Here is a 16,630-nt window from a genome sequence, read left to right on the forward strand (position 1 = left end):
TCAGGTTGGATGGGGAGCATCGCTACACAGCTATTTTCAGGTCTCTCCAGGGATGTTCAATCGGGTTCAAGTCCGGGCTCTAGCTGGGCAACTCAAGGACATTCAGAGACTTGTCCCGAAGCCAATCCTGCATTGACTTGGCTGTGTTCTAAGGGTCGTTGCCCTGTTGGAAGGTGAACCTTCGCCCCCTGTCTGAGGTCTTGAGCGTTCTGGAGCAAGTTTTCATCAAGGATCTCTCTGTACTTTGCTCCGTTCATCTTTCCCTCAATTCTGACTAGTCTCCCTGTCCTTGCTGCTAACAAAAATCCCTACAGCATGATGCTGCCACCACCATGCCTCACCATAGGGATGGTATTGGCCAGGTGATGAGCGGTGCCTGGTTTTCTCCAGACGTGATGCTTGGCATTCAGGCCAAAGAGTTCAATCTTGGTTTCGTCAGACCAGATAATATTTTGGAAAACTCCGGGCAGTTGTCTTGTGCCTTTTACGGAGGAGTGGCTACTTTCTTTCCACTCTACCATAAATACCTGATTGGTGGAGTGCTGCAGAGATGGTTGTCCTTCTGGAGCTCTGTCAGAGTGACCATCGGGTTCTTGGTAACCTCCCTGACCAAGGCCCTTCTCCCCCGATTGCTTAGGTTGGCTGGGCGGCAAACTCTCGGAAGAGTCTTGGTGGTTTCAAACTTCTTCCATTTGAGAATGATGGAGGTCACTGTGTTCTTGGGGACCTTCAATGCTGCCTTGACACAATCCTGTCTTGGAGCTCTACAGACAATTCCTTCGACCTTTATGGCTTGGTTTTTGCTCTGACATGGACTGTCATCTGTGGAACCTTATATAGACAGGTGTGCGCCTTTCCAAATCATGTCCATTCAATTGAATTTACCAAAGGTGGACTCCAATCAAGTTGTAGAAGAATCTCATGGATGATCAATGGAAACAGGATGCACCTGAGTTCAATTTTGAGTTTCATAGCAAAGGGTTTGAATGCTTATGTAAATAAGGTATTTCTGTTTTTTTGTATTTTAATACATTTCCCCCAAAAAATCTAAAAACCTGCTTTTGCTTTGTCATTATGGGGTAGTGTGTGTAGATTGATGTAGATTGATATCCATTTTAGAAAAAGGCTGTAACATAAAACAAAATGTGGAAAAGGTGAAGGGGTCTGAATACTTTCTGAATGCATCATTGCTTTTGTGCTGAGATTTACTATTCATCAAGGCCACCTATAATAATGTTTAGGCTACTGATGTTGTCATCATTTGGGTCTTTTATTTTTTTAGGCTGGGGTATTCTGTTATTGTTGTTGTTATAAAAAAATAGCTGTTACCATGTTTCAAAACGTATTGGGAACATTTGTGTTTTTTTATGTTTTTTGGTTTTTGCAAATAGCGTAGAGTAACATTAACTAATGAAAATGCTAATGTGCTATTTAAAATAATTGTATTCAAATGTTACCAAAGGCATTCTTAAACACAACCAAATTGTTATTTTTGCAATAATATATACAGTGCCTTGCGAAAGTATTTGGCCCCCTTGAACTTTGCAACCTTTTGTCACATCTCAGGCTTCAAACATAAAGATATAAAATTGTATTTTTTTGTGAAGAATCAACAACAAGTGGGACACAATCATGAAGTGGAACGACATTTATTGGATATTTCAAACTTTTTTAACAAATCAAAAACTGAAAAATTGGGTGTGCAAAATTATTCAGCCCCCTTAAGTTAATACTTTGTAGGGCCACATTTTGCTGCGATTACAGCTGTAAGTCGCTTGGGGTATATCTCTATCAGTTTTGCACATCGAGAGACTGACATTTTTTCCCATTTCTCCTTGCAAAACAGCTCGAGCTCAGTGAGGTTGGATGGAGAGCATTTGTGAACAGCAGTTTTCAGTTCTTTCCACAGATTCTCGATTGGATTCAGGTCTGGACTTTGACTTGGCCATTCTAACACCTGGATATGTTTATTTTTGAACCATTCCATTGTAGATTTTGCTTTATGTTTTGGATCATTGTCTTGTTGGAAGACAAATCTCCATCCCAGTCTCAGGTCTTTTGCAGACTCCATCAGGTTTTCTTCCAGAATGGTCCTGTATTTGTCTCCATCCATCTTCCCATCAATTTGAACCATCTTCCCTGTCCCTGCTGAAGAAAAGCAGGCCCAAAACATGATGCTGCCACCACCATGTTTGACAGTGGGGATGGTATGTTCAGGGTGATGAGCTGTGTTGCTTTTACGCCAAACATAACGTTTTGCATTGTTGCCAAAAAAGTTCAATTTTGGTTTCATCTGACCAGAGCACCTTCTTCCACATGTTTGGTGTGTCTCCCAGGCGGCTTGTGGCAAACTTTAAACAACACTTTTTATGGATATCTTTAAGAAATGGCTTTCTTCTTGCCACTCTTCCATAAAGGCCAGATTTGTGCAATATACGACTGATTGTTGTCCTATGGACAGAGTCTCCCACCTCAGCTGTAGATCTCTGCAGTTCATCCAGAGTGATCATGGGCCTCTTGGCTGCATCTCTGATCAGTCTTCTCCTTGTATGAGCTGAAAGTTTAGAGGGACGGCCAGGTCTTGGTAGATTTGCAGTGGTCTGATACTCCTTCCATTTCAGTATTATCGCTTGCACAGTGCTCCTTGGGATGTTCAAAGCTTGGGAAATCTTTTTGTGTCCAAATCCGGCTTTAAACTTATTCACAACAGTATCTCGGACCTGCCTGGTGTGTTCCTTGTTCTTCATGACGCTCTCTGCGCTTTTAACGGACCTCTGAGACTATCACAGTGCAGGTGCATTTATACGGAGACTTGATTACACACAGGTGGATTGTATTTATCATCATTAGTCATTTAGGTCAACATTGGATCATTCAGAGATCCTCACTGAACTTCTGGAGAGAGTTTGCTGCACTGAAAGTAAAGGGGCTGAATAATTTTGCACGCCCAATTTTTCAGTTTTTGATTTGTTAAAAAAGTTTGAAATATCCAATAAATGTCGTTCCACTTCATGATTGTGTCCCACTTGTTGTTGATTCTTCACAAAAAAATACAGTTTTATATCTTTATGTTTGAAGCCTGAAATGTGGCAAAAGGTCACAAAGTTCAAGGGGGCCGAATACTTTCGCAAGGCACTGTATATATGACATTTTTTAATTAGACTGCTAGAATGTTGCAGTCAGAATGACATGAAGGCGGTTCCATTCAAGGCCCAGCGTTTCTAGTGTTAACAAAACTACAAAATGATTATAATAAAACATGTGTTTGTGTTTATCTCTTTAATACTACTAGCCTCAATTTATGAAGTTTGCTTTTGCTAGCCCAGAAAGGTTCCCAATCTCCCACCCTCATAACTACCTAAACTACTTCAGACTATCAATCAAGTTGGAGTAGTTAGCTTGATGATGCAGAGATGCAGAGATGCAGGTTATTAAAAAAAATAGGTATTATTGGAGATGCAGAAAAATATATATATTTTTTTACATGGAGTTAAGCACAATGATTATGGCTCTAGATTGTAGGAAAAAGCTGTGTCAGGCGTTTGAAAAAGTATAAATTCTCCAACGTATGGATGGGGGCCTGGCCCCCCTATGGACCAACCCACAGCCATCCTCACGTACTTTGTGCCCCCTCAGATTTTTGGGGTGCATGATGCCCTGATTAGAAACCTGTGGTTTGAATTGAACAGGGCAGTCCATAGGGGCAGACGAAGGATATCAAGAATCTGGAAAGGTTCTGTATGGAGGAACGGTCCCTCTAAATGTGTTGAATATTTGTAAATGTTTGTTTACAGTGTGTCACTCCACTCAGTCAGCCAGGAGGGTTTCTGGTAATACTCAGATGACTTACGCTCAGTTCAGTTGAATTCACTCTTATTTAAAACTAAAGCTCTTATCTACAGCTTACTTACCATGATTGTCATGCTTACCCTGTCAATGTTTAAGCCCAAACAGGAGGGTAACTCAGTGTTTAAGCCTAAATCATGTCTGTGTCCGTCTTGCATAGTGCTGATCAGGCCCTGGACCGCTTTGCAATGAGGAAGTACTACGACGACAAGGTCTCAGCATTAATGACACCCTCTCAGAAAAGGTAAGACCTCTTCTCAGGCATAATATGAATCTACTCTTTTAGTATTGAGAGAATGCCCATTGTGTGATAAGGATGGTGAGGTAAAGGTGTTTTCCCACACCCAACACACACCCACACACATATCCCTCTCCGCCCACCTTAGGGCAAGTTCAGGTCCCTGTCCCACCTGAGCCAATAGAAAACCTTTTGCGTGTCTTGGTCTTGTTAATTCATTCCCATAGAAAAGGGCCCGTGATAATCATGCCATTGTGAGTAATTGAAACAGAATGGGATCCCGTGGTGACCTGGTGTAATCTTATCCTGCTGCATCACACTGAATCACTGTGACTCAGTCATACCCTGGGCGCCTTTGCAAGAATGTCCCCATCACAAACACACAACCTCAATGGATCTTCAGAAAAGTAACATTCCCATGCGTGCTACAGTATCTCTGTTATACTTGTCATGGTTGGACCCAGCTATTGATGTAATTGTTGTAAGTGATCTGTTGTTGTTTACTTTAACCTACAGTATATGCAGAGGGGTTGAGCTATTGAGGATCCTCTTGCTAGCTATTGTGTGGATTACTGTATCTCTACTATTCTGCCATGCCAGGTACGTTTGGATCCTGAACAGTCTCCTGAGTGGATCGATGAAAATCAACGCCTCTCCACTGTTCTTGCATTGCATCATTCTACGTGGGATACCAAACTTTGACACTGCAGGAGGTAACTTACTACCTGCTTTTGTTCACATATCGGCCCACTAGGATAAAAATTTTAAAAAACTTTCCACTCGTTGAGAAGCTAGAAGTCTGACAAATAACTACCAATAAAATCCCTATGTGCTTATCTAGAAAGAAATTGGCATTTTGGAAAGCTTGCATGCTAAATGAACCTGTCCTTTCCCTCGGACTGACACATGTGTATACATGCACGCACATGCACATACATGAACACGCACCACAGAATAACTTTTTTTTTGTCTGCCAATAACATGGATAATTTTTTTGTTGATTTCACTTTGAATTTACGTTAGTTGACAATTCAACCAAATGTAAATAAAAACTAAACGTTGAAATGACTTCTATGTCCAGTGGGTGGTTTTTTGCAAGGTGGCAAATAAAACAACCAAATAAATCAACCTCTGATTTCTTGTCATTGAGCTGGAGAAATTTGTGAAGGGCAGCTATGCTAGCTTGGTCACCGGGTCTGATTGGTAAATAAAGCTGTGTGTCATCCGCAAAGCAGTGAAACTAAATGTTATATCTGTTTGGGCTTCTTGCAGTCAATTTGCAGTCTATAAATATTTTTTTTATAATGTTCCTTTCCCCCCAACCATCCGCTCAAGAATACATTGGCACTTGGCTGAATCTAGTTGATGATACCTGCCATAGTGAATAGGTGCTGGGGAAGATACTGAACCCCCGATGCTTACTGAGAAACGTACGCCACATAGATATGACCTGAACAAAGATGTTGTGATAATTAGTATCAAACTGAGATCCAAAATAACTAGAATGGAGCATTCACCATTCATCTGTAATAGCCCACAAGATGCTTGAGGGGAAGTTTTTATGCCATTTTGTTAGCACGTATTGTGAATTGAAACCTACCTGAATCAATGCTTGATAATACACACATCTTACGATGCAGTTTATTGATGTGAATAATATTCAAATAATTTTTGTTCCACACTTTTGCCACAACAAAATTGATCTCGCAGTACTATATTTCTCTTCTCATTTTTTCCCCAGTGTGTCGGCCATACCTGAAAGTCTACCAGGGAATGCAAGCTGTCTACTCCTCAGGGGTCTAGTAAGCACTCGTTTAAGTTTCCTATTTTGTTTGACAATAAGTGACACATTTTATTTTTTAATAACAATTTGTTGTTCTAATTTGCCTGCTCTCTGTGACTGTCACTGAGGGAGTTAGACTCTGGCTATACACCGTCACTTTTGCCCATGATTCGTGACTGGGCTAAAGTGGAGATGGCAGGAGTGGACTACATACATGGAGCAGTACTCTGCGCCGCCCGGTCATATTGGGTGCGTTCCTCTGCCCAGGCGTTTCTGACGCATTCCAGATCTTACAACGCCTGGATAGACAAGTATCAGCTAACCACATCATATGTTATAGCAATCTGGTGCCTGACGGCACAGTCGATGACGTGGCACGCAACCTTTGGTTTATGCATGCAACGTCTGAGCAGGGGAAGGCAACCTATGTCAACAAGGCAGCATGGTGCATCATTCAGAAATACACGTCTTTTCCATAAGACGTGCACACATTTTTATAATAGTTGTCCTTTGGAATGCAGCAGATGAAGCACGTGTGCGCTTTTATCAAGACTAAACACAACTTTGACATATGAATACTCAGAATCAGTCATTACTCCAGGTGCTTGACATACGTCAGTTTGGATTGAGCCGATTTTGGCTTGGAACGGGGAGCCCGGCTCACGCCGGGAGGCAGCCCTGTCTCAAAACAATGCAATCACTTTTCACCTGGTGCAAACCAGGCCCCCAGTGTCCGGTCTGGAGTGTGGCATCACGAGTCGTGGCACCTTAGTTGGGGAGGACGGGCTCGTGGTAATGACTGGAGCGGCATCAGTGGAATGGTATCAAATACAGAAAACATATGGTTTCCATGTGTTTGATGCCATCCCATTCGCTCTGTTCCAGCCATTATTATCAGCAGCCTCCACTGGTAGCAACCTAACGGTGCCAAAAGCCCTGGTCTGATAGACTACAGTATGTAGCAAATTACGATCACAAGAACGGCCAACCTCAAAAAATGTAGACGGACGTTTTGGGCTCTAAAATGTGCTTATTATGATCAAGTTTAATCCCCACAGCGAATTATTTAAAAGTTCGCTACAAATCAAGATATATTTCATTAAATAGTGATCCCTTCTGACTACTATATTTGTCATCACGCAGGACCACATGTTGAGATAGACCGATTACTCATGCACATGCTTCTTGGCTGTTTATGTCCAAGTCTTCCTGACTGTTTATGTCCAAGTCTTCTGGTATTGATGCCGACGTCATCTAGCAGTGTTGGGTTAACTCTCAGGCAGGATGAAAATGACTATAATGTCCTTTGTTAGTTACGGCCATTTTCACCATGATCTTTAGCAATTTCTGGGTGCCATTCAGCCTCATTCAACAATATGGCGAGCTTCAAATTCAAATACTTCCGCCTTCATGAGCCATTGGGAGTTTTCCATTGAAATACGTGGATAACGTCAGCGCTATCACTATCTACTGGTTTTAATGTCTATGGTGCAAACTCTGTCCACCTGGGCCATCTGCCCACCAGGGAAACCTGGCCATCATAGCATGTTCTCTCTGATTGGTTGTTTGTCTCTATTACCCAGTCACATTGGGCCTGGACACAGAGACAGGATATGTATCAGTCTGGAACCTGCTCAGATGTTAAAGGGAGACATCATGGTAAGAATAACGTCTCATAGCATCACATAACATATCCTACAGAATGTACTGGGTATACCATACAAGAAGAAAGATACAAGTTATGACCGATTAGACTTACACACATAAAATAGTGAGAACGTTTTTTTTTGTAAGGTCACATGAACACACACACAGACAGCTGTTACAACAGCCAGTCTTTCCATGTTCCTGCAGGTGAAGTGTTACCATAAGAGTGATGTCACTTTGGAGCGCGAGGCGATCTTCCGGCTCCAGTTCCACACAGGAGCAGTGCATGGCTACAACCTGGTGTTCGAGAAAGAAGACATGGAGACTGCCAATAAAGGTCTACACACATTGCCGTCACAGGATTTAAAAAAAAACTACTGGAGTTCCTTTGGGTTTGGCTCATCCGTTAGTAAAAACCAATCATGTGTTCTCATAGACTGTAATGTATTATGGCTTTCTGGGAGAATCTCAGTCATCGGCAGAATCATTCATCTTTCTGTGGCATTCCAATGCAGCCACACTCACTCCATTCCTTTGTGTTTCCTCTGCAGATCACAGATTTCTGGCTTACGGGAAAGTGGAGCTGGTGTTCTCTGAGGGCCCGGAGAAAATCCCAGGTATTTTTCTCAACTCCTATAACTCAGTTAGAAAAGCAGGAGGGTTTGAAAACCTCCAGACACATGGTCCTTTCACCACCCAGCTTCCCCCCTCGATCCCCCCTCTTTTCCCCTCTACCCCCTGCTGAGATGAGGATGTGGAAATCCGTAGAGGGGAAATGTAGTGTGAAGTGTGTGCTGACAGAGAGGTAAAGGAGCACAGCATGCCCTTCCTCCCAGCCCCACAGGAGGGAGCGTGAGTGTTGTGTGTGTCTTTGCGTGCATATATGTGCTCTAAACAACTCATAAAATGTAACATTCCTTCAACTCTTAGTTGCAAGATGAAAACACTCTGGCCACAAATCACTGACAGAAAATAAACAAAAATGGCTTCTGTCCACAGAAAGTTTAAACCTAGAAGAATGTCCCACTGATCCCTTGTTGTTGATTGAACCCTACAAGAATGTCCCACTTATTCCTTGATGTTGATTGGATCAAATAAGAGCGTCACACAATGATTTCTTGCTTTTAAATGGTATCTTGTAGGTGCAGAGCGCTGGCAGAACGGGGCAGACATAAGTGTGGACTACAACACAGCCGATCCTCTGACACGATGGGACTCTTACCAGAACATAATTGACGCGGAAGGTAGCAGCATTCACTTGGACTTACTTCTCCTCATTACATTGTGAAACATAAAGCTTCCAGTCAGTCTGCATTAATATCATATTGTCCACCATAACTAAAAACCAAGTTCATCAAGATAAACCAAGCAATATCTGTGGATCATGCACTTACATTGACCAATAGTGCCAGGAGTTTTATCTGACCGCATTACTTGATGAGTAAAATCTCTGGGCCATATCTAGGCTATGTCTGTCAGGAACAAATCTCGATCCTAGCTACATTTTTAAAAACACAGGTCCATGTACACCCATTAAAACCAACCAAATCTGGGTCAGTCAATGTCTGCTTTCTAAATGAATGGAGATCCTTCCTTAGAGGGCCAAGTGACAACTACAGTATTTTTTTCAATGCAGAGCTTCTAGCGAGACAGATCTCGCAGCAACCCTGTAAACCTCACGTTAGTCTCAGTACTGCAGAGCATGATAGATTTTGGGGTGAGTTTGTAAATTCCCTCTGGCCGTCTACTCCGATTTCCGAGCACTCTCGTCTGTGTGCCAGAGCGCAGAATAACTGGTGAATGTACGATCGCTTAACACCAGTTGAATATGGCCGATGTCAGTAAACATTTGTAAGAAAGCGTAATTAAAATGTTGCCAGCAGTATAGTTAGTCACCAATGCTCTGGATAACATGAAAACAGCCTAACCAGCTTTGCAAGGGCGAGTAAAATGTTCAGAGTGAGCTGTTATCTCATTTGTGTCTGGAAGTAGGTAGCAAGCTTGCCAACGTTAGCCTTGACTGCCTGTTGTTAGGGGCGTGTTCGTGAATTCAAATTGGAGTTCCAGAGTGTGCTCCTAGTGCTCTCTGGGTGTTTGTAAATTCAGAGTGTTGTCAGATTGTCCGTTCGTAAATTCAGAGCGCACACTGTTGAGCGTTGCTAAATTCATCAGTTATTCTGCACTCTGGCACATTCAGACGAGAGTGCTCCGAAATCGGAGTAGATAGCCAGAGTGAATTTATGAAAGCACCCATTACCATTAGGTAAAACCATTAACGTAGTCAGTCTCCACCGGCTTGGTTTATGTGTCTTTACTTGTACCAGGGCAATTCCTATGGAAACATTCTTTATTTACAATGGTAAACAGAGGAAATGATAGATAGTATCTTTCCCTTGGTGTACCAAATGCAGAAGATTCAAATCAAACTTTATTTGTCACATTCGCGGAATACAACAGGTGTAGTAGACCTTACCTTGAAATGCTTAACCCTCCTGCTGTGTTCTGGTCGAATTGGACCAATTCACAAAACATAATTAATTTAATCAGATTGTCATAAGGTTCCATTACTTTGTCCACACAGGGCATCTGAACACACAAGATACATGTTGATGATTTTCATAACATGTTGTGCGTTTTATTAAACCTGTGGTGTTCCCAGTCAAAAATGACCGGTCATTGGAAATGAATGGGTGAGTCTACAATTAGTGTATCAAATTGAGTTCAGGCACATGCCCATCCATCAGATGGACACACTTCCTCTCCCAGACCCCCACATGCATGTGTGTTTGAGCACACACACACACACACACACACACACACACACACACACACACACACACACACACACACACACACACACACACACACACACACACACACACACACACACACACACACACACACACACACACACACACACACACACACACACACACACACACACACACACACACACACACCTCACTCCCCTTCTTGGCTTCCATGGCAACCCCCACAGGAACCTTTCTCCAATAGAATCTTTCCTCCACGGGAACCACACCTGTTGGCATTCTCACAAACAATCGCAACATTGTTTCAATAATATGTAGAACTTTTCTCGCAGCTCTGGTACATAAAGCTTTTTTGAGGCCTTGCTCACAATTAATTCTGTGGCAGCACAATGACCAAACGATATACTGTATGTGAGGGAGGCTCTTGATCATATCTTTGATCATGACAGTGGTGAGGAGGAGAGTCCTTGTTAAACTTTGACACAAAGTAGTCTGTGATAAATAGCACAATGTTTCATATGAGTATTTGTTATAGTCAAAATAATCCAACATTGTGCTTTTTTTTTACTCAAAAGGAGTTGTATGAGCTCAGGTCAATGAGTCCTACAGGCCATAAAAAGCAAATAGAAGTTCAAAACTTGTAATGTTCACAATAACTTAAGTTGATAAAAAAAGATCTAACACAACATTAGGTGATAATATATGTATTATTATGGATTTATAATCAGCTATAATGGGGAGGTCATTTTGGATCGGGACACATAATTAATTAACATGCAACGAACACAACAGGAGGGTTAATTACAAGCCTTTAACCTACAGTGCAGTTCAAGAAAGAGTTAAGAAAATATTTACCAAATCAAATCAAATAAAAAATTATAAAATAGTAACACAATAAAATAACTATAACGAGGCTATATACCAAGTCAATGTGCAGGGTTACAGGTTAGTCGAGGTCATTTGTACATGTAGGTAGGTGTGAAGTGACTATGGGCGCGGGGGGGGGGTCAATGTAAATAGTCCGGGTGGCCATTTGATTAATTGTTCAGCAGTCTTATGGCTTGGGGGTAGAAGCTGTTAAGGAGCCTTTAGGTCTTAGACTTGGCGCTCCAGTACCGCTTGCCGTGTGGTAACAGAGAGAACAGTCTCTGACTTGTGTGACTGGAGTCTAACATTTTTTGGGGCTTTCCTCTGACACCGCCTAATATATAGGTCCTGGATGGCAGGAAGCTTGGCCCCAGTGATGTATTAGGCCGTACACACTACCCTCTGTAGTGCCTTCTGGTCAGATGCCGAGCAGTTGCCATACCAGGTGGTGATTCAACTAGTCAGGATGCTCTAGATGGTGCATCTGTAGAACCTTTTGAGGATCTGAGTACCCATGCCAAATCTTTTCAGCCTCCTGAAGGGGAAAATGTGTTGTCGTGCCCTCTTCACGACTGTCTTGGTTTGTTTGGACCATGATAGTTCATTGGTGATGTGGACACCAAGGAACTTGACACTCTCGACCCACTCCAAAACAGCCCGTCGATGTTAATGGGGGCCTGTTCGGCCACCTTTTCCTGTAGTCCACGATCAGCTCCTTTGTCTTGCGCACATTGAGGGAGAGGTTGCTGTCCTGGCACCACACTGCCAGTTCTCATCGTTGTCTGTGATCAGGCCTACCACTGTTGTGTCGTCAGCAAACTTAATAATGGTGTTGGAGTGGGTGAACAAGGAGTACAGGAGGGGACTAAGCACGCACCCCTGAGGGGCCCCCGTGTTGAGAATCCGTGTGGCATACGTTACCACCTGGGGGCAGCCTGTCAGGAAGTCCAGGATCTAGTTGCAGAGGGAGGTGTCCCAGGGTCTTTAGCTTAGTGATGAGCTTTGTGGGCCCTATGGTGTTGAGCTGTAGTCAATGAACAGCATTCTCACATAAGTGTTCCTTTTGTCCAGGTGGGAAAGGGCAGTGTGGAGTGCGATTGAGATTGCATCATTTATGGATCTTTTGGGGCGGTATGCGAATTGGAGTGGGTTAAGGGTATACAGGATGATGCTGTTGATGTGAGCCATGACCAGCCTTTCAAAGCACTTCATGGCTACCAACGTGAGTACTAAGGGGCAGTAGTCATTTAGGCAGGTTATCTTCGCTTCCTTGAAACATGTAGGTATTACAAACTCGGTCAGGGAGAGGTTGAAAATGTCAGTGAAGACACTTGCCAGTTGTTCCGCGGATGCTTTGAGTACACGTCCTGGAATATCTAACTATGAATTCTCAGAAGGCAGCCCGACCTCTGCCCCCTTTTTCTCCATATTTTTCTTCACGCAAATGACGTGGATTTTGGCCTGTTCCTGAGAAAGCAGTATGTCCTTCACAGTGCCTGTTTGCAGGTAGTTTCTGGATGATCTTTGCAGTGTTAGTACCATAGGGAATATGGAAGCACTGGAAAAGTAGTTCCCTAGAGATTATTATAATTGTTTTATCAAATGAATTGGCGTGCTTCGACCAACCCAGTTACACAGACGCAGGTGTGATCTCTCTCTCTCTCTCTCTCTCTCTCTCTCTCTCTCTCTCTCTCTCTCTCTCTCTCTCTCTCTCTCTCACTCTCACACACACACTGTCAGGGCATCCCTTGCTGCTCTGCCAAAATTTTCCTCTCAGCCGGTGAATTCACAACAACTCACCAGAATAGAGAAATATGGTGACATTAATACATGAATCCACCCAGGCCTGTTGTACAATAAGCATTTTATATACAATACCAATATAAGCCATTTGATAATAAAGACAACTAGTTATAGTTGCTTTATTTGAGAAACTCTACTACACAATCTTAAAGTGAGGTTAGCTTTTATGTTTGAAGTGCTAGATCAAGAGTCTCTGGGCATGTAATGAAAGAGCAAACATTGGATGTGAAAAGATTAATTAAAGGAAAACAACAGCCTAAAAAAATTATTTTTCACTTTCTCCTTTTCATTGAGTCAGTGAGGCATTCCTGTGGAATATTTACAGCCTTGTTTTCTCATGTAAACTCTAGACTAGAGACGAAAGACTGGGAGCTCTACTGGAATTCAGCAGCTACTTACCAGTCTGTTTGATTTGGCAGCTCCCAGTGTCCCTCTGACTGCCTGTCAATCATCTTAAAGACAGCTTACCACTTCAGTGTTAGGTATGTGGAAGGACAACATCATTTACTTCAATGGGCTTTTTAAATTCCCCTTCTCCCCATTCAAAATGTGGGTTTATCCACTAGTGTGAATTAAGTATTGTGTTTGATTATGGGTTGTTCTTTATTGAGGGATATCATGCTTTACCTCACACAACATCGCGGAAACTGCTCTACTCTTTCCAGGATCGATTTCCTCCCCATCAATAGAAACAAATCCAGCCAATGTGTGTTTTTTAAATATTTTTTTTAAAAACTGTACATGCATCAGAGGATGTCTAAGCAATCAATGTATGTCAACATCGACATAACCCCATTTGAGTCAATTACAAGAGAAAGTCTAGGCCACAACAGGCTTGTCCTGTACCGAGGGCTCCCCTCTCTCTCACCTCTGTTACTGCATCTAGCTCCCAGTGAGAGAGTGAGTCAAACCAGAGCCATGGAACAGGGCCCTGGTTTGACTGCTGGATTAACAAGGAATGTGTTAGCTGAGGGCCGTCTGGCTGGACCCCAAACGGGAGCCCAAACGGAAGCTAGGCCAAGCCACGCAGGCCAGGGGTGATGGAAATGAGGATGGTGATGTTGATGGTTAAATAAGCTTTATGACTCACAGGCCTGGCATACAGTGTGAGAGGAGGAGGAGGGATGGTAGATGGTAATAACATGGATGTGAATGGAGCAGGAGTGACAGCAGGGTCATTTCGGAGGTGTAGCAACAACAATTCCTCTGGGGGAATGCTGCCACATTCCCATTTGCCTTGTGTTTACAGAGTGTCAAGTGTTTTTTTAACAACATAATAACCTAAGAAAATTGACAATTTAGAACAAAAAGTTATTTGATAAATTCCGACATAAAATGTTGATTTAGGATAGATGAAATGGTTCAAAGATGAAGACCACCTGATGGGGCCATACTTGGTTAACCATCTATGGACCTCAGTCTTGCCAATGTGTGTCTTCTGATAGAAAAAAAACTGTCAAAACAATTGTTGAACCCCATAATTGAGGTTAGGGCACATCTGTTTCCATGCTGGTGTTGTACGGACGCCAGGCATATCATTTCATGATACACGAGAGCGAAAGAAAAACAACCTGGCTATCCCAGGAGTTTCATAAACCGGCAGAGAGCGCCCAACTAGAAGGTAGGCTTGCTCTAATTAAAAAGTCTGTCTTTACGGTGTGAAAGAAAGAGGGATGGAAGAGAGGGAAAGGAATGTTGTTTTCATTCTCAGACCCTCTCTGTCTCTCGTTCTCTCTGTGTCCCTCTCTTCCTCCCTCCTGGCAGAGTGTACCCTGATGTAGCCAGGGCATGAGGTCGGATTACAGCTCACCCCAGGGCCCGGCCCCACCCCCCTGCCCCCACCCCCTTGCCCCTCCCGACTTGTTTACATTCTTCTGTCCATATTTGGAGAACTCAAGGTCCCCCATTGTGTGGAGTGCAAACACCCTCACCTTCCTTCTCACTGCTAGGAGAGAGGGAGAGTAGAGCCAGTGTGTGTGGTTGGAAGACCTCTGTGGGTTTCTGATCCTGGTCACTATCTGTCAGCTAAACTTCCTACTCTTCATTTCCCATCCTCCTCTCCATATCATCTCTCTGTTTCTCCATATTGGTATGCGGGAGATATGGTGGTTGTCTGGTGCACTTATTTACCTGCAGTCGGTGAAGGAGAAGGTTAGAGCTGTGGCTGCATTACTTTCTTGAAGGAAAGGTTAGAGCTGTGGCTGCATTGCTTTCCTGAATGAGAAGGTTAGAGCTGTGGCTGCATTGCTTTCTTGAAGAAGTTTAGAGCTGTGGCTCCATTACTTTCTTGAATGAGAAGGTTAGAGCTGTGGCTGCATTGCTTTCTTGGAGGAGAAAATGGACCGTGAAAGAAGAGTAGGAGGGGGGGAGGGGGAGAGAGAAGTGGGAGGGTGACATACCGAGGGAGAGAGTGGAGGGATGACATATGTCTTCAGAAGTGTTACCACCTTGCCAGTTGGATTGTTGTAGAGGGATCTGTTGGGCTACTCCTCAGAGTTTGGACCTGGACTTTAGCCTGGTGAGGAGGCCTGAGACATGCTGTAGAGAGCCAGATGTGAGTTCCAGAGAACCGTGTGTGTGTGTTTGTGTGTGTGTGTGTGTTGAGGGGGAGGGTATAATTTATCATGCGTGTCTAGTATTCGGATCCTACTTACAGCCCTGTTTGCTTCAGGAAAGGGAAGTAATTCACACCGCTAGATTGAGACAAAGGCATGTCCTTTGTTGAACTACAGGCGAGTGACACTGATTATGGAATGGTGCTTTTAACCTCGACTTTACCACAGCTTTTGGTTGCACTTGAAATATGTACATTGAACTCCATTCGGTAAGCACTGACCAGGCTCCTTGTCCTGTTAGCTAACTCAAAGTCTTTTGTTTTTCCCAGAGTAATTTATCCGAGTCCTGAGAGAGGACGCAGGTGGATTTTACTGTGCTGCTTTCCATTTGACCTCTGACTGTAGTTCACTTTTTCTGCTGAGGGTCGAACATACAGTATGTTGCAGGGTCAGAGGGCGGTGGGGAAAGGTAGGTAAATCACGCCACGGTGAGGAATGCAGAGGTCAAACATAGTGGCTGACTGGCCACGGACTCAACAGTACCTTGACCGCCGGATATCAGCTCACAGGCAGACAGTCGGATGGGTGCTTGGCTTTCATTACTAGTTGCTTATATAACCTGAACACGAGGAACACCTTTGTCTAACGTGCAGCACAAGGTACGAACGAGAGTTATAGTGCTTGATAAGAGTTAAAGTGCTAGTTGTATGCTTTTATTTCATTAGAATGGTTAGACTCATGATTCGTTTTGCCGTTTGTGTCGTTTTGGTTTGAGATTGAGGGGAAACTATTCAGTGGTGCACAGTTGTCTGGGAGAATACTCTTGTTATGTGCAGTGAGAAGTGCTGATCGTTCCCATGCTTTGCTATTCTTACAACCTGTAGTCTACTCATTGTCCACCAGCTCTGTAAATGTGTCATGAGAGAAGAATGTCTCACTTATTTTCATACCTCTCAGTTGATGTGTGTGTTCATTTGTGTCTTTGTACATTTGTGTAACCCTGTTTGTTTATATCAGACAGCTGTACTTGTTGTTCAGTGAACTTATTTGTCTATGTGAAAAAAATTATTGTCTTTTGTGGTCATGTGAGCGTCTTTGTGGTCATCTACCTGTACATATG

The 16,630-nt window shown here is 43.2% G+C and overlaps 2 protein-coding genes across 3 annotated transcripts in view; one reads left to right on the forward strand and one right to left on the reverse strand.

Annotated features, from left to right (window-relative positions):
• LOC118394762 (solute carrier family 22 member 23-like) overlaps window positions 1-16,630 on the reverse strand; it is a 457,726-nt gene that overhangs the window by 149,471 nt on the left and 291,625 nt on the right. The gene's annotated exons all lie outside the window — the stretch shown is intronic.
• LOC118394764 (tensin-3-like) overlaps window positions 1-16,630 on the forward strand; it is a 79,289-nt gene that overhangs the window by 28,655 nt on the left and 34,004 nt on the right. For both annotated transcript variants that reach the window (XM_035788293.2, XM_035788294.2), the window contains exons 6-12: window positions 4,007-4,090; window positions 4,685-4,797; window positions 5,826-5,886; window positions 7,451-7,526; window positions 7,722-7,851; window positions 8,066-8,131; window positions 8,657-8,758. In XM_035788293.2, coding sequence (XP_035644186.1) covers window positions 4,007-4,090; window positions 4,685-4,797; window positions 5,826-5,886; window positions 7,451-7,526; window positions 7,722-7,851; window positions 8,066-8,131; window positions 8,657-8,758 — 632 coding nt within the window. The remainder of the gene's footprint in view (window positions 1-4,006; window positions 4,091-4,684; window positions 4,798-5,825; window positions 5,887-7,450; window positions 7,527-7,721; window positions 7,852-8,065; window positions 8,132-8,656; window positions 8,759-16,630) is intronic.

This window comes from Oncorhynchus keta, chromosome 15 (genome assembly GCF_023373465.1).
Source record: "Oncorhynchus keta strain PuntledgeMale-10-30-2019 chromosome 15, Oket_V2, whole genome shotgun sequence".
NCBI classification, from domain to species: Eukaryota; Metazoa; Chordata; class Actinopteri; order Salmoniformes; family Salmonidae; genus Oncorhynchus; species Oncorhynchus keta.